This window comes from Mustela nigripes, chromosome 13 (assembly GCF_022355385.1).
Source record: "Mustela nigripes isolate SB6536 chromosome 13, MUSNIG.SB6536, whole genome shotgun sequence".
NCBI classification, from domain to species: domain Eukaryota; kingdom Metazoa; phylum Chordata; class Mammalia; order Carnivora; family Mustelidae; genus Mustela; species Mustela nigripes.
The window spans coordinates 27,820,479-27,838,804 of record NC_081569.1 but is presented as its reverse complement, the minus strand read 5'-3'; the positions used below and the strand labels follow the sequence as shown (position 1 = coordinate 27,838,804).

General features: G+C 34.8%; 1 protein-coding gene across 1 annotated transcript in view; it reads left to right on the top strand.

Annotated features, from left to right (window-relative positions):
- The window catches only part of SCAPER (S-phase cyclin A associated protein in the ER), a 519,522-nt gene that overhangs the window by 22,529 nt on the left and 478,667 nt on the right, over nt 1-18,326 (top strand). Inside the window, exons 3-5 of the mRNA XM_059372064.1 lie at nt 2,369-2,486; nt 7,309-7,379; nt 15,322-15,519. Coding sequence (XP_059228047.1) covers nt 2,369-2,486; nt 7,309-7,379; nt 15,322-15,519 — 387 coding nt within the window. The remainder of the gene's footprint in view (nt 1-2,368; nt 2,487-7,308; nt 7,380-15,321; nt 15,520-18,326) is intronic.

Genomic DNA, 18,326 nt, shown 5'->3' with positions numbered 1-18,326 from the left:
CACTAGGTGGCACACTGTGACTTTGGGATGCAAATAATGTATTTTGTTTAAGTCTCTTGGAAGAACCTAGATAAAAATTCTGTTTGAAGTAGGTATCTGTAATGTTATGAAGTATCTCAGAGTCATTAGATTAAAATGCTTAAACTATTGTATTTAAGTTACTGCTGACATCTTTATAACAACAGGGTTATTAAAAATGACTAGTATTTGTCAGTTTATTGAAAAGAGTTCAGTTAGAATATATTACAGAATGCAAAAAAAAAAAAAAAAGAATATATTACAGAATGCACCTGTGATTTTATGGAAAAATGGTTTTCAGTCAGATATTGTAGTAAGGTGAATGTTACAATGTTTTTGCATGTGAAGTATTAGAATTAAGAATTAAAGTTTTGAGTTGGTGATATATTTTTCTTTGAATTTGTGTATGTGTATTGAATACAAAAGAACTAACTTTTGGGTGCCTGGATGGCTCAGTTGGTTAGATGTCTGCCTTTCAGCTCAGGTCATGATCTTAAGGGCCTGGGATGGAGCCCCATGTGGGGCTCCCTGCCCAGCAGGGACTCTGCTTCTCCCTCTGGACCCCACCCCCTGGCTTGTACATGTGCATGCTCATGCTCGCTCTCTCTCTCTCAAATAAAAATCTTTAAAAAAAGAACTGACTTTGCAAAATTTATGGTAGAATTGAAACATTTATAGAAGAATATTAGATTTCAAGTTTTCTGTTCTAGCATTATTATAACATTGCTATTTTTTGATCACTTTAGTTCCTAGAGAATTATCACTTTATGAGGACTCTTTTTTTTTTTTTTTTAAATTTTTATTTATTTATTTGACAGACAGAGATCACAAGTAAGCAAAGAGGCAGGCAGAGAGAGGAGGAAACAGGCTCCCTGACGAGCAGAGAGCCCAATGCGGGGCTCGATCCCAGGACCCTGGGATCATGACCTGAGATGAAGGCAGAGGCTTTAACCCACTGAGCCACCCAGGTGCCCCTATGAGGACTCTTGAATTAGAGAATAATGTATAGAATAATGAATTTTATAGATTTTATGTGATTGCATAATTATCTGAAATTGTCTGAAAAAGAGCTGAAAAGTAGGCCACCTATTTAAACTTGTTCATCTGGCCTATAAGGAATAGTTATACTTCTTGCTTAAAACAATGTTTTGGTAACTTAAATGATAGATGCCAACCTAAGTTAGAGCTAATAAGCACTGGGAGATGTGTTTATTCCAAAAAAAGGAGATTTTATAGTGTTAACTTGATTGAAAAATATGGGAATAGAGATGATTCAAGAATTTTGCATAGGGTGGAGCTGGAATAGTGGTCACAGATTAATGAGTTTCAGCATAAACTTATGAATTAGGTAAGTAGATGCCATGTGGCTATCCAGGACAAGGTCAGAGGAATGAAGGAATGTGGGGGCAGGTATTTATTTTAAAGATGTGAAAGTTAAGTTCTGGCTGCTTTCACACAAAAAAGTCATGATTGACTAGTTGTCACAGAAACTGTATGACCTGCAAAGCCTAAAATAAAAAGTTGTTATCTGGACCTTTGTGGAAGTTTGCTGACCCATGCACTAGAGTATAGTGCCTTTTTTCTTTTCTTCAAGTCAGGCTCCTTGTCAGTAAGTTACTTTGAGAATAATGTGTTGCTTTCTTTCACATATTCCCCAATAAACAAGCACTTAAAATTAACCAGTAAGTGAGGAGCACCGAAAACAGAACAGAAGAAGTGACATCTTACAAGGGAATAATGTAATCACATTGAAAGGGGTGAGGATGAGAAGAACCAACTTAAGTCATTTTGGGGAAAAAAATCCAGTACTTTGGATACTGTAATGCTAAAGATAAGAACTGTATAGAAATGTTGTGATCTTGTTACTAAATGCTGTGGGTTAGCAATTCTGAAACTATGTATGTATTAGAACTGAACAGATAAGTAAATATATTTTAGGTAATGAGAACCGGGTTTCTGACTGGCAGAGAAAGAAATTACAAATAAGAGAAAGGCTAAAATGAACCTGTGTGTAGGACTGAAATCCGAGGGATCAGACCTGTTGCTGTGTAAGTGGTGGTGGTGAAATGTGTACAAAGCAGTATTGTGCTTCTTAGGGCACATGTTCAGACCTTAGATTGTATTTATTCTTGAAAGAATTTGTTTATTCTTAAAGTTGTAAAACTAGTCTTTTCAGAAATAAAAAGATCTGTGACTTAACTTTCTTTTCTCTCTTTAACTACCTTTTCAATCCTAAATTAGTTTTAAGTGTTGCCTTTGTGAGAAAATGTGAGAAACAATTAATTTGTCAGCCAAATATATTTTATATGTTGACTAATCTAATAATCTAATATATATTTTCTGTATATAGGCATCATTCCAGCGCTCCAATAGTCATGACAAAGTTAGGAGAATAGTTGCAGAGGAGGGTCGTACAGCAAGAAATCTGATAGCTTGGAGTGTTCCTCTAGAAAGCAAAGATGATGATGGTATGTATTTTTAAACTGTTTCATTTTTGTTTTAAATTTAGGAGGGTACATTTAGTCTTAAACAGTAGATAGATCCAAAACTTTATGATTTGAACTGTTGGGCAAATTAGCATACATGAAATAAGAAATAACTTTTTTATTGCTTTTTTAAAAAAGATTTTATTCATTTATTTATTAGAGAGAGGAAGCATGCATGCGTGGGGGAGGGAAAGAGGGAGAAGGAGAGTGAGAATCTCAAGTAGACCCTGTGCTGAGCGAGAAGGCCCCATATGGGTCTTGATCTCATGGCCCTGAGATAATGACTTGAGCTGAAATCAAGAGGTGGACGATCAACTGACTGAGCCACACGGGTGCCCCTTTATTGCCTTTTTTTCTTAGATAATATACAAATGGTTTTATGAAAGTGTTAGTTTTGCTGTTTCACATAGGAACGAAGGTAGGTTTGTTATGATTGGCAAATTAGTTTTCTTTTTTAACTTATAGGAGATTGAGATTTTTTCTTCTATTAAATTCTAATAAAAATAAACAGGTTTTAAAAAATTTACTATATTCACCACAGTTAGTTACAGGTTAATGTTTTAGGAAAAAAAGATTGTATTTCTTGAGTTGTTATTATTTGAACTAGAAAAAATACCTTTTTAGTCCTTTTACTTTCATGGGTAGGATCATTGTGAGCACTGCCTAAATCCTGGGGACTAGAAGATTGGATGGGGAGATAGAAAACAGGAGGTTGGGGTATACCAAAGAGGATCTCGCTTTGAAATTTTCTGAGGATTTGTAGACTATTCTTCTTATTGGGTTTGTGTGGTATCTTTTCATGCTTAGATTCAGTTATATATTTTTGGAGGGATTCTATAGAAATTATGTTGTTTCCTTTCCATCGGGTCATAGGAGGCACATGATAGTGGTTTTGTTTCGTTACTAGTGATGTCAACATTAATCACTTGGCTAAGGTGATATCTCCTGAGTTTCTGCACTGGAAAGTAACTATTAACTTTGTAATTAGTAGGTAATTTGTGGTAAGGTAGTTTGAGACTACGTAAATGTCCTGTTGCTCTTGAAGTAGTCTACTCACTACTTTTAGCTTCTGTTGATAATTCTTAGCTAATTAAGTTACTACTCTGATGGTTGCAAAATGGTGATTTGCTGACCCCAGTGTTCTTTATTAAAAGCTGACATTCTAATGTAAGAGAGAGCTTTCCCTTTTCCCTTTAGTAGTATATGTGTAACTTTGCATTTATTTAAGTTTATATGGAGTCATGGTTCTTATTTAATGAGTTCTGATTTATCTATTTTGATGCTTAGTTCTAGGTTTGTCTTAGTTTTAGTTTTAGTTTAGTTTTGTTCAAACCTAGTCTTTAGTTCTAGGTTTGTCTAGATGAGTGGGAGACCTGTTAAGCTGTCTCCTGTTTCCTTTTGACATATTCTTTGAGAACACCCTTACCCAGGGAGATGTTTCAAGTTATATAGGAGTTCATCCATGTTTTATTCTTTTAAATTTATTTTACTTTTACATATTTTTTACATTTTATTTTTTATACTTGTCATTTAAAAACTTATTTTTATTCTATCTTTATTTTTCTATACTTGTATCAATGATCCATTTGTAGTTTATTCATATATATAGTGTGAGTTATGGATCTAATTTTATCTTTTTCTGTAGGGATTACAAGTTGCTCCAGCACCACTTACTGTAAAGTCTATCTTTGCCCCATTTTTTTGAGATGTCACTGTATCATAAATTGAATTTCCTTATGTACTTACATTCTATTTCACCGAGCTGTTCATCTAATTCATGTGTGAAAGCCACACTGTTTTAATTATAGAGGTATTATAGTATATTAAAATATCTACTTAGACCAGTCCTCCCTCAGTAGCTTTTGTCAGTCTTCCTAATTTTTTTTTTTTTTGAAGATTTATTTATTTACTTGAGAAAGAGAGAGATACCAGGAGAGAGCACAAGCAGGGGAGAGGAAGAAGCAGACTCCCTGCTGAGCAAGGAGCCCAGTGCAGGAAGGCAGGGCTCTAGGATCATGGTCCTGAGCAAAGGCAGATGCTTAACTAACTGAGCCACCCAGGCACCCCTTCCTAGGTATTTTTAAGGAGCAGTTACTTTGAATCAAAAACTACCAAATAGAGGGGGAAATTAAATTTATCTTCTTAAATTTACTCTGTACTAGCTGAAGTTTTCATAAGGAAGCTTACTGTTACTTTCATTTCTTTGGTAAAAACATATATCAACATTATTTACTATAAAAATAATAACATAAAACCTAAAAATTTCTTATGGTTGCTGTGTATGATTCATATTATTTTATGAAATTTTATTTTTTCACTTTCCATGGATTAATCAGAACAAAAAATAATCTGAGATTTATTAAAATTGCTTCTCTTCAAGGAAGGAAAGAAAATTCAATAATGAATCACATATCTATATATAACCTGATTTTGCATGTAAGTACATAAAAAATTGGCCATTACAATTATAAAGCTTCATTTATGCTTGTTGCAAAACAATTGAACTGTGAACCCATAGAATTAGAACTTTCTGAATATCTAAATGATGACAAAATAAGAATGTCAATTTCATAATTTCTGATAAGGATTATTTTATATTGTTAAAACTTTGGCAATAATAGCAAAATCTTTACTTGCTTTTTTTTTTTTTAAAAGCAACTCATTCTTATCTATAGCTATAATACATACTCAGATATTTCTGAAAATAATCTTTCAATTTTTATAAGTTTTCTTCTGTTGTTTCATTTCTGTTTTCTCTAATACTTGTTCTAAGCTGGTTATTTTACTGGATATTCTAAAAGTCCTGCTCCTACATTGTTCTCTATAATCAAAGGATGGATAAAGGCTGTGTAGTTGAGTGTCGAGTTCTGCTTTCATCCCTGGTAGAAGAGTTGAGGGAGGCCCACTTATGTGTGGGTAAATTGTTAGTAGGTGTTATGGCTCACTTCATTTGTACTGCTTCACAGGTCCTGGCCCAAAATTATTTTGCTGAAAGGAAAATTATTCTGTTGTACATTATAGATAGAATTTTATTTCTATTTTGAATTGCTCTCAAAAATAGAATGATTATGAAATAGTAGTTAGTATCTTTATTATAAAAAAGAGCAGGTGAGAAAGATATATCTGATGGCAAAAATACAAAGAACTGAAAACTTCTCTTTTCAAATTAAACTGTGAATTTCATGAATCAGATAAGTTTGTCAAAACAAAATACTGGATTTTTAAATGGTAAAAAATGTATTCTCGATTTTATTGTTAAAATAAAATTTGAATTCAAAGAGTATTTTCCAGAACTGTTTATGAGTTGAGAAGTATCAAGTAACTTGGCCTTATTTATTTATTTTTTTTAATAAACATATAATGTATTTTTATCCCCAGGGGTACAGGTTTGTGAATCGCCAAGTTTCACACTTCACAGCACTTGCCATAGCACATACCCTCCCCAATGTCCATAACCCCACCCCCCTCTCCCAAACCCCCTCCCCCAGCAACCCTCTGTTATGTGAGATTAAGAGTCACTTACGGTTTGTCTCCCTCCAGATCCCATCTTGTTTCATTCATTCTTCTCCTACCCCCTTAACCCCCCATGTTACATCTCTACTTCCTCATGTCAGGGAGATCATATGATAGTTGTCTTTCTCCGATTGACTTATTTCGCTAAGCATGATACCCTCTAGTTCCATCCACGTTGTCGCAAATGGCAAGATTTCATTTCTTTTGATGGCTGCATAGTATTCCATTGTGTATATATACCACTTCTTCTTTATCCATTCATCTGTTGATGGACATCTAGGTTCTTTCCATAGTTTGGCTATTGTGGACATTGCTGCTATAAACATTCAGGTGCATGTGCCCCTTCAGATCACTACGTTTGTATCTTTAGGGTAAATACCCAGTAGTGCAATTGCTGGGTCGTAGGGTAGCTCTATTTTCAACCTTTTGAGGAACCTCCATGCTGTTTTCCAGAGTGGTTGCACCAGCTTGCATTCCCACCAACAGTGTAGGAGGGTTCCCCTTTCTCCACATCCTCGCCAGCTTCTGTCATTTCCTGACTTGTTAATTTTAGCCATTCTGACTGGTGTGAGGTGATATTTCATTGTGGTTTTGATTTGTATTTCCCTGTTGACTTGGCCTTGTTTTTAAATTGTCAGAATATCTGACTTATTTAAGAGGTTGATGTTTTTCCTGTTCTGAGAAAGCCATACAATAAAATCAGTCCCTGGGAACATGGAAGTTTGTTTTTTATTTTATTGGTAGTTCATATTGATCACATATAGATTGTACTGTTCTGTGATCTCTGGAAGGAAATTATGTATTAGTATGCCCAAATGACTTATATAGTTCAATTTTGTACTACCCATTAAAAAAATTATTTTTTTAAAGATTTTATTTATTTATTTGACAGAAATCACAAGTAGACGGAGAGGCAGGCAGAGAGAGAGAGGGAGAAGCAGGCTCCCCACTGAGCAGAGAGCCTGATGCGGACTCGATCCCAGGACCCTGAGATCATGACCTGAGCCGAAGGCAGCGGCTTAACCCACTGAGCCACCCAGGCGCCCCCCAAAATTATTTATTTATTTAACAGAGAGGGAGAGAGAAAGAGGGGAAGAGAGAGAATACAAGTATCCAGAGGGGGAGGGAGAAGCAGTCTCCCTGGTGAGCAAGGAGCCTGATGTGGGGCTTGATCCTGGGACCCTGGGATCATGACCTGAGCTGAAGGCATTTGCTTAATGGACTGAGCCACACAGGCACCCCTGTACTACCCATTTTTTGACCTTTATATTTGTCTATTTTTGCCTTGAAGGGAAATCCAAATGTCAAACTGGTGGAAAAGCAAAGAGGACAATTCAAGGAACTCATAAAAATACTAAACAGGTACAGCATATGCAACTTTCTACTTACTGACTTTTAATTTGAATGAGAAAATGTAATTTTTCAGGATTTGAGTATTGTATATTTTGTTTTCGTATAAAATTCCAGTGTAACATTCTTCACTTAACAAATGTGTATACAGTACTGGGTGCCTAGCTAATACTAAATACTTTACAAATATTAATTTATTTGTTTCTTGTAACAGTCCCTTCAGCATAGGCATTATTATTATCTAAATGATAATCTAAAAATGAGGAAACACAGGTAGGGAGAGGTTATATAACTTGCTAGTGAGTGGCACAGCGAAGATTTGAACCCAGGTCGTTAATTTCTAGTTTATGCTCTTAAGCCTTCTGCTACACATCCCATATTTGTGAATTCTTTTATGATTTTCTTTCTTGGTATAGTGATGTCTTTAGGTTGTAGAATAGTAAAAGTATTGTCTCTAAAAATTTCCAAATTGCTTTATTAAAATTTTGGAGAGCACAAGCCTATTTTAAAAGTGTTCTTTAGCACATTAGTACTGGCTTTTTAATTCATAGTACTTTCTCTGAACTTTTCCATATATATTATTTTGTTTTGATGTTATTAAATATATCAATATGGTTATGCAGACCCAAAACTTCACATAAGGAAAACATGAATTTCTAATCAACATGTCATTGTGAGTTCATAAAATAATCCCCAACTCCTCACCTACAATGTTACCAATGATAAAAAATTTTTTTACATTAAAAAGAGAAAAGAAATAAAACAAATACACTGACAGGTGAGTGGAATTAGGGACACAAACTTAATGGACAAGTCTTAAGGGATTAAAGAAGGCTAAAATTCCCTGATTATGGTGGGGAAACAAATCCAGGCTCATGGTATAAAGTTTTGGGCTTATGCAGGGTTTGCACTAGGAGCAAAAAAAGCTATAATCTGCCTGGGTTGTGCCCTGTGAATTGATGTCTGAAGCAGTAAAAGGAAGTGGCCCATGGTTTATGACTGGTTCTGCTAGTATTCTTGACAGGTGAGAGTGTTAAGTATCCAGTAAAAGACCTGTGGAAGTGGGACCACAGTGAGCTGGAAGATGGTCGCTGTAACAGTAGGATACATGGAATGAGGGTGAGCAAAATGAAGATCTAAAATATAAGAAATTCAAATTCAAAGTAAAATATCAAAGCACATGAGGAAAATAATGTTATAAAATACAGATAACACATTCTATGAGTGAGAGAATTTACCCTTGAGGTGATGAAAAAAGGCCATTTTCCTAAGGAAGACTTTCAAAAAAATGAGCTTAAGTTCCTCAAAGGAAAGAATAACTATAAACAAGAAGGAGATATTCTGAAGTAAAACAGGTATCCATCTATTACATTAATTACATCCATTAGTTTTGAACATTTATAGATAAAAGTGAGCCAGTTAGAAATCTTATAAATGAAAATATTGTCAATGAAATTTAAAAAACCCATAATTAATGGAATAAATGTTGTATTGGACAAAGAGAAAATTTGTGAATTGGAAGACATTACTGAGGAGAATTTAAAACATATTGCAGAGAACTAACAAGATGGAAAATAAGAGAGTTTAAGATTGAGAAATTGTTATATAGGCCATATCGGACTTTTAAAAATAGAGGGTAAATAATAGTGGACATTGAATATTTGAAGAAATAATGTTGAAAAATTTTCTCACTTGAGTTCTGAAGAGCTTCAGAGCATGACTGTGGAGCTGAGCAGGGTAAGTAAAAATAGATTTATATACCTAGCTACATTCTAAAGAGTCTGAAGAATGTGAAGATTATGGGAAAAAAATCTTCAAAAAATACCAAGAAGTAAACAGAACCACAGAGGAATGATAAATTAATACCCTTGTTATAAACAAAAGGATAATGAAGCAATATATTCAAAGTTATAAGACAAAATTACTTTTAAAAAATGCTTTTTAAATTTTATTTATTTAAGAGTGAGAGAGCACATAGGGAGAGGGAGAAGCAGACTCCCTGCTGAGCAGGGAGCCTGATGTGGGGCTCAATTCCAGGGCCCTGAGATCATGGCCTGAGCTGAAGGCAGCTGCATAACTGACTGAGCCACCCAGGAGCCCTGACAAAATTACTTTTAACTCATAATTCTGTGCCCAGCCAAGTGCAAGAATGAAATAGAACTATTTTTAGTTATTTTAGACAAAAACTAAGTGTTTGCTACCCACTGACCCTTAATAAAGGAACTAAAGATGAACTTCAGCAGGAAAAAAAGGTAACCTGGGGGAAGGAACTTGTTAAAAAGGTAACTGTAGTATGTGATATGATGAGCACTGGGTGTTATATGCAACTGGTAAATTATTGAACACTATATCTGAAACTAATAATATACTATATGTTGGCTAATTGAATTTAAATTAAAATAGATATATGTAAAATGTGTTTGTAAATCTCATTACCTGTTGATGGTTTGAAAAAAAAACCCTCACATGATTCGATTTAGAAAAGTGGAACTGTAGTTTTAGACAATATTAACATGAAGACTGGATTGTAGGGATTTTGGAAGGGGGCTAGAGTAATAAAATTCTTGTCTTATTTAGGAAGAAGTTTTTGTTAGGAAAATATGAATATAAGTGTGTATGATAAAAATTTAAGGTTATCAACTAAAAGCAGCCATGATTTCCAAATAGAGGAATATTAGCAAATTGTATCTTACAATATTTGAAAAGAATGATACACCATGCCAAGTATATAAATTTAATTTTACGTAATTTATCCATGAGTTGTGCTTTTTGTTTTATCTATGAAAACCTCTCTTATTTTAAGATTATAAAAATGTCCTTCTAGATATTTTTAAATTTTTGTTTTCATAGTTGGTCTTTAGTCCATCAACAGACTAAAAGAAAAATCACATTATCACCTCAATAGGTTCAGTAAAAGCATTTGACAAAACTTGACACCCATTTATGATGAAAACTATCAATAAACTATGAGTAGAGGGAATCTTCTCAACTTGATTAAAAAAATCTACAAAAAACCCTATAGCTAATGTGGTACTTAATGGTGAGAAACTAGAAGCTTTCCCCCTAAGATCGGTTATAAGGCAAGGATGCCCCTATCACCACTGTTTTTCAACATTGTAATGGAAGTTCTAGCTAATGCGAAGACAAGAAAAGGAAGGGAAAGGTATATAGATTAGAAAGGAAGGAATAAAACTGTCTTTGTTTGCAGATATGATTATATAAAAAATCTGAAAGAATCAACAAAAAACTGCTGGAAATAATAATCTGTTATAGTAGGTTGCAGGGTACAAGATTAATACACAGAATTCTGTCAGTGGCTTTCCTGTATACCAGTGCTTAGCAAGTGAAACTTAAAAACACAATACGATTTACATTACCACTCCCTTGAATTAAATACCTAGGTATAAATCTAACAATGTATGTACAAAGATCTATATGAGAAATACTATAAAACTCTGATGAAAGAACTCAAAGAACTAAATAAATGTAAGGGCGTTTCCATGTTCATGCAGGAAAACTGAATATTGTCAAGATGTCCTTTCTTCCCAGCTTATGTGTAGATTCAATACAATTCTGACAAGTGATTGTATAGCTATTGACTGATTCTAAACTATATGGAGAGGCAGAAGACCCAGAATAGCCAATGAAATATTGAAGAACAAAGTTGGAGGACTGATGCTAGCCAACTTTTAGACTTACTGTAAAGCTATAGTAACGATGGCAGTGTGGTATCGGCAGAACAATAGATAAATAGATGAATGGAGAGGGTAGAATATCTAGAAATAGATCCACATAAATAATCAACTGCTCTGACAGAGGAGCAAAGGCAATACAATGGAACAAAGGTAATTTTTTCAACAAATTGTGTTGGAACAACTGGACATCCTATATATCAAAAAATGAATTTAGACAGATACCGTACACCCTTCCCAAAATTAAACTCAAAAGTGGATCGTAGACCTAGATGTGAAAGCAAAAACTCTGACATTTCTGATGATAGCATAGAAAACCTAAATGACCTTGGGTATGGTGATGACTTTTTAGGTAAAATACCAAAAGTAGTGATCCATGGAAGAAATAATTGGTAAGCTAGATTTCACCAAAATTAAAAACTCTGCTTTACAAAAGACAGTATCAAAAGAATGAGAAGACAGGCCACAAACAGGGAGAAAATACTTGCAAAAGACATACCTGATGAGGGATTGTTATCCAAAATATATAAAGAACTCTTAAAATTCAAAAATAAGATACAGTGTTATGTTAGTTTTAAGTATACTATATAGTGATTCGATACCGTATGTTAACTGTACTAGAATTAAAATAATAATAAAAAAACAAGCAACCTGATTAAAAAATAGGCCTAAGCCCTTAACCGATGCATCACCAGAGAGGATAGATAGATGGCAAAGAAGCATATGAAAAGATGCTCCATATCATATGGCATCAGAAATGCAGATTAAAGTAACACTGAGATATTACTACATATTCATTAGAATGGCCAAAATTAGGAATACTGGCAACACCAAATGCTGGTAAGAATGTGAAGCCACAGGAATTCTAATTCATTGCTGGTGAGAATTCACAATGGTACAGCCACTTGGCAGTTTATAAATTGCCAGTTTATAGAGTCTTCTAAAACTAAACATATGCTTACCATATAATCCAACAGTCATACTCCTTGGTATTTACACAAAGGAGTTGAAAACTTATATCCTCACAGAAACCTGCACATGGATATTTATAGCTGCTTTATTCACAATTGTCAAAACTTGGGAGCAACCAAGATGTCCTTCAGTAGGTGAATGGATACCGAAACTGTAGTACATCCAGACAATGGACTGTTCTTCATTGCTGAAAAGAAATGAGCTATCAAGCTATGAAAAGACATAGAGTAACCTTAAATGCATTATACTAAGTGAAAAAAGCCAACCTCAAAAGGCTATATACTGTTTCCAAATATACAGCATTCTGGAAAGGCAAAGCGATGGAGACAGTAAAAAGGTCAGTAGTGCCAGAGGGTCGGAGGTAGGGGTAGGGAGAGGGAAATAGGCAGAGCACAGAAGATTCTTAGTACAATCACAGTACTATGTATGATACTGTAATGATGGATACGTGTCATTATACATTTGTCCAAACCCATAAAATGAACAACACCAAGAGTAAACTGTAAGGTAAACTCTGAACTTTGGATGATTATGATGTGTCAGTGTTGGTACATCAAGAAAATACATGTTTGACTTTATGTGCCCATGCATTTTTCTGCAATAGGTCTATAAACATTTTTAGATTCTCAGAGGAGTCAGTGAGCCCTTCTGACAGAGACAAGTCAGAAATCTCAATTTCTTCCTTCCTCTTTCCCTTCACTTTTTCTCTTTCTCTCAAAAGTCATTGATTAAAACAATATAACGTCATGGAATTCAGTTGTGTCTAACTTTTCCCACAAATTGAGATTGCTTTGTCTTCTTGAGTATCTTGGAAGTAGTAGTAAGCTGTAGTAATAGGATAGTTACCTGATTTTTGGCTTTATCACTTAGTGTGAGACCTGGGGCTCATTACTTAATTTAGCTAAGCCTCAGTTTTCTCTCCTGTAAAAAGGAGATAATAATGTTACCTATGATACAAAATTGCTTCAAAGTTTAAATCAAGTACAACTGTATGGAAAGCACTTAGCACAGTGCCTGGCACCTGGCAAGTGTGTCATGCATGTGAGATGCTGCTGCAATTACTATTATCACTGCTATTGTTTTTATCAGTGGTAGGAGCCCTATACTTTGGAACTGTATACTGACTTAACCTCTACAATTTGATTTGCCAGTCTACTCTTTCACAGATTTGACAATTTTGCCATTAGTTTATTCACATTTTTTTTTATGAGCGTATTTCTTCTCTTTATCTTTCCCACTATAATCATACCTAACATTATTTGGGTACTAATTGTGTGCTTGGTGCTATGTAAAATTCTTTATTGTGTGCTTGGTGCTATGTAAAATGCTTTATGAACATGGGAAAAGTTGAAAGACTAGGTTCTGGTTCCAGTTCCACCACTCAACCTTTTGACTTGCAAAGAAATTCAATCATTCTGGGCCTCAGTTTTGTTATTTACAATGGGAATAATAATATTTGTCCTGTCTTCAGTTTATTGTAATGATTAAATGAGATAATGTATTCAGAATTCCTTCATAAAATATGAATAAGCATGCAAGTATAAAGTATTATCATTTTGGCAAAGTTAAGTATCAAATTTGTGTAGCACATTGCCTTTCAGATGGAATTATGTAACTGTAGTTTTTGTCTTACTGGCATCTTTCTTTGTAAAAGCTTCACCTAGAGCAATCACAAAGAATAGAGACATTTTAACCTGGACGCAATGGTGCCTATTTTACATTGTAAGAAAGGTTGGTAAAATATTTGATGCATGATAAATACGTAAATGGGTGAAACTGAGTGAGAGTACTTTTGAGAATTCCTTAAGATTAGAGTCTAAATTCACAGGAAGTTACTAACATTTTGCTGATCATGAAGAAGGTAAAATTGGGAAACCTCTCAAGTTAATTTTAACTTTGGATGGTGTACAGGAGGAGAAATGAGGTAGTCTGGAATATCTGGCCAACCACTGGCAGCACAGGCCTGAGGCAGTATACTGGTAAGCCGCCAGTGTTATTGTAGAGCTCTAATGGGAAGATGGTCTTCTGTGGTTAGATGATCTTTGACAAATGAGTTATTAGCCTTGGGGCCTGTTTTCTAAACTGTAAAGTGGAGCTAATAATACCTACTTTAAAGATTGTGTGAAGGAGGTTAGAAATTTTGTGTCGTTGATTTATGATCTATAATCCTGTATAAATGGTCAGTTGTCAGAGTTATCAGGAGAGTGGACAGAATTAAGCTTTACTTCAGGACAGATGCTGCCTGAATGGGATTTTGAATTTGGTTTAATGCAAGGAGGGGATATTTGCCATTATAATAAAATTATTTATACTAGGGCTGTAAAGAACTTGGAGAGCAATTTAGGCAATGGTTTTATGGATTGTTGACATTACTTTAAATTTTATTGCTTGAGTATTGAGAATTTGTGCCTGGACCATGGCTATTGCTTAAAATATTTGCTAATTTTCATTTGTGAAATCTGGCAACCCTGTCTGGATGGGGGACTTTGGAGGGAGGACAAGTAATTCCATTTTAGCCTCTCCAGCATGTATGTATCTGTGTGCATACATGTGTTATGTGTGCTTCCTTTTTGGTGGTATACATTCTATATAAATCAATGATTGGCTATAAAAGATTGAAGTTTAGGAATCACATATATTGAAGGCCAAAGCCTAGAACAAAGCAGGAGGGCATTAACCTGTATTTCAGATACTCTCCACTCTGGGGCTCTCCTATGAAAAAGAAAAACAAGCAAACAGGAATGATACACACACATACAAAACAACCCAAAGAAACCTGGGATTGTTTGTTGCTCTAACTGTAGTAGAGGGTTAGTATTTATTTATTTTTCAGCTTAAGTAGCCAAAGAGAGATAAGCAACTCTTTTGGACTTCTAGTCAGAAGCTTTAGGTTTGCATTTTGAATTTCAGTCTTTATGTAAACTACATGCTTTTTAGTGGAATGATTCTGTGGTACAGTCTGTAAACTATAGAATGTAATCTTTATTTTCAAAGTTTGCCTGTGCAACTGAGGAAAGAGTGGGTCCTTTAGTGCTTATTTTTTGACTAAGGGTCTGTTCACTGTTGAAGCCATGCTAATCTTCAGTAAGACATGTCTGAACTAAAAAAATGACCTTACAAACCTGCTTTTAAGATGAGAAGCTTTGTTTTGATAAATTTAGTGTGATATAAGATAAAAAGAAGAATGTCCATTTTTAAGTATTTATTTTGAAAAATGTGTTTTATACAAAGATCAAATCCCTGGAGGCTTTTAAGAAATATTTTTTTAATGTTTTGTTTTATTTCACCAGAATGCTGCAGTAGACTGTAAAATAGCATCATCTACAACTGGAGATAAACACTTTGATAAAAGTCCCACTAAAACAAGGCATCCTCGGAAAATTGACCTAAGAGCTAGATACTGGGCATTTCTTTTTGACAATCTTCGTCGAGCAGTAGATGAAATCTATGAAACTTGTGAATCAGATCAGAGTGTGGTAGAATGTAAGGTAAGGTTTGCTTTGAGACTTTGTAATCCATCTAAAGCTAAATTCTCCAATTTTTATTAACCTGACCATATCATTTAACTCAATATGTAATACTGTATTATTCAGTGTAGTCACAATGCTGTGCATTAGATCCCTACAACTTACTCATCTTACAACTAAAAGTTTGACCAACATCTATTTTCCCCATTCCTTGGAACCACTGTTCTACCTTCCTTCTCTGAGTGCTTCAGGTTTTTTTGGTTTTGATTTTTTTGAGTACTCTTGTGTTTTGCGTTATCTAATTGTGTAATGTTCTGAGTAAGATTTGGTACAAAGCAAGATTTGGTACATAGTCCTGGGCAAGAAATAAAAAAAGACGGATATGCACAACACAACCATGACACACAAAATTATTTTAAAGATCTCTCTTATCTGCATTGTCTAGTACTGTAGGTGGCACTAGTGAGATTTTCACATTCTTTGGTTTCATGTTTAATGTCTTTAATTGGACATTGCTTCCTTTCTGCTGAGATACTTATCACTCTTCTAATTCACTCTGGTTAGGGAAAAGTGAGATTGATGTCTAACCATAAACAATCCTGGGTGGGATTGGGATGTCATTGTAAGGTGTATTTTCTAATTTCATATAACCTTGTGTTTGTAATAGGATATTAGATACATAGTGCATCTGTCTGTGAAAATTCACTAAAAAGCCCAGTCTTTTAGAAAACAGAAACTATACACTATATTACTTTATACTGAATGAAATTATTTTGATAAAAACTAGAGTGATTTATCATCATAGACGTATTACACAGCTTGTGTTTCTACAGTGAACAGGATTGAAAACCCTGGCATTCATTATTTAACCTATGAAATATATGAAGGGTCAAAGAAAAGTTACACGTTGAAACAGCAGCTGTGTTTCCTCTAAAATTGGAAACAGCTTAGAATAGCCTAAAAATATGGTTCATCAGATGCAGGTATCAGAATGAACAGTAATTGAAATCCTCCAAATTTAGTTTGGTTGTCACAAGTAATATTGAAAGCTGGGGTGGCAATCCTTATATCAGACAAATTAGATTTTAAACCAAAGACCAATAGGAGATGAGGAAGTACACTATTTTATAAGTAAAGGGTCTATCCAACAAGAAGATCTAACAGTTGTAAATATTTATGCCCCTAACATAGGAGCAGTGAATTATATAAACCAATTAATAACATAATTAAGCACATCGATAATGATACAATTATAGTAGGGGACTTTAACATACCACTTAGTGCAGTAGACAGATCATCTAAGCAGATGATCACCAAGGTAACAAGGGCTTTGAATGACACACTGGACCAGCTGGACTACACAGATACATTCAGAGCATTCCATCCTAAAGCAACAGAATACACATTCTTCTTGAGTGCACATGAAACATTGTCCAGACTAGATCACATACTACATCGCAAATCAGGTCTCAACTGGTATGAGACCTGATCCCAAAAGATTGGGATCATTCCCCACATATTTTCAGACCACAAAACTTTGAAACTGGAACTCAGTCACAAGAGGAATTTTGGAAATAACTCAGATATATGGAGGCTAAAAAGCATCCTACTAAAGAATGAATGGATCAAGCAGGAAATTAAAGAAGAATTTAAAAAGTTCATGGAAACAAATGAAAATGAAAACACAACTGTTCAAAACCTTTGGGATGCAGCAAAGGTGGTCAGTCCTAAGAGGGAAGTATATTGCAATACAAGAAACAAAGAAGGTCTCAAATGCACAAGAAAATCTAATCCTTAAATGGAGAATGAACAGCAAATAAAGCCTAAGCTCAGCAGGAGAAGAGAAATAATAAAGATTAGAGCAGAAAATAATGAAATAGAAACCAAAAGAATAGTAGAACAGATCAACAAAACTAGGAACTTGTTCTTTGAAAGAATAAACAAGATTGATAAACCCCTAGCCAGCCTTACCAAAAAGAAAAGAGAAAGGACCCAAATAATAAAATCATGAATGAAAGAGGAGAGATTGCAGCAAATACTGTAGAAATACAAACAATTACAAGAACATATTATGAGGGGCACCTGGGTGGCTCAGTGGGTTAAGCCTCTGCCTTCAGCTCAGGTCATGATCCCAGGTGGGATTGAGCCCTGAATTGGTCTCTTTGCTTGGCAGGGAGCCTGCTTTCCCCTCTCCCTCTCTGCCTGCCTCTCTGCCTATGTGTGATCTCTGTCTGTCAAATAAATGAATAAAATCTTAAGAAAAATTATGAACAGCTATATGCCAAAAAATTAGGCAATCTGGAAGAAATGGATGCATTCCTAGAAATATATAAACTACCAAAACTGAACCAGGAAGAAATAGAACACGTGAACATACCCATAACCACCAAGGAGATTGAAGCAGTAGTCAAAAATCTCCCAATAAAGAGTCCAGAGCTGGATGGCTTCCCAGGAAAATTCTACCAAACATTAAAAGAAGAATTGATACCTATTCTGAAGTTGTTTCAAAAACTAGAGATGGAAGGGAAACTTCCAGACTCATTCTGTGTGGCCAGCATTACCTTGATCCCAAAGCCAGAGAAAGACCTGACCAAAAAGAATTATAAACCGATATCCCTGATGAACATGGATGCAAAAAAATTCTCACCAGGATTCTAGCCAATAGGATCCAGCAGTACATTAAAAGGAGTATTCACCATGACCAACGGGGATTTATTCCTGGGGTGGTTCAACATCTGCAAATCAATCAGTGTGATACACTAAATAAAAGGACAAGAACCATATGATCCTCTCAATAGATGTAGAAAAAGAATTTGACGAAGTACAGC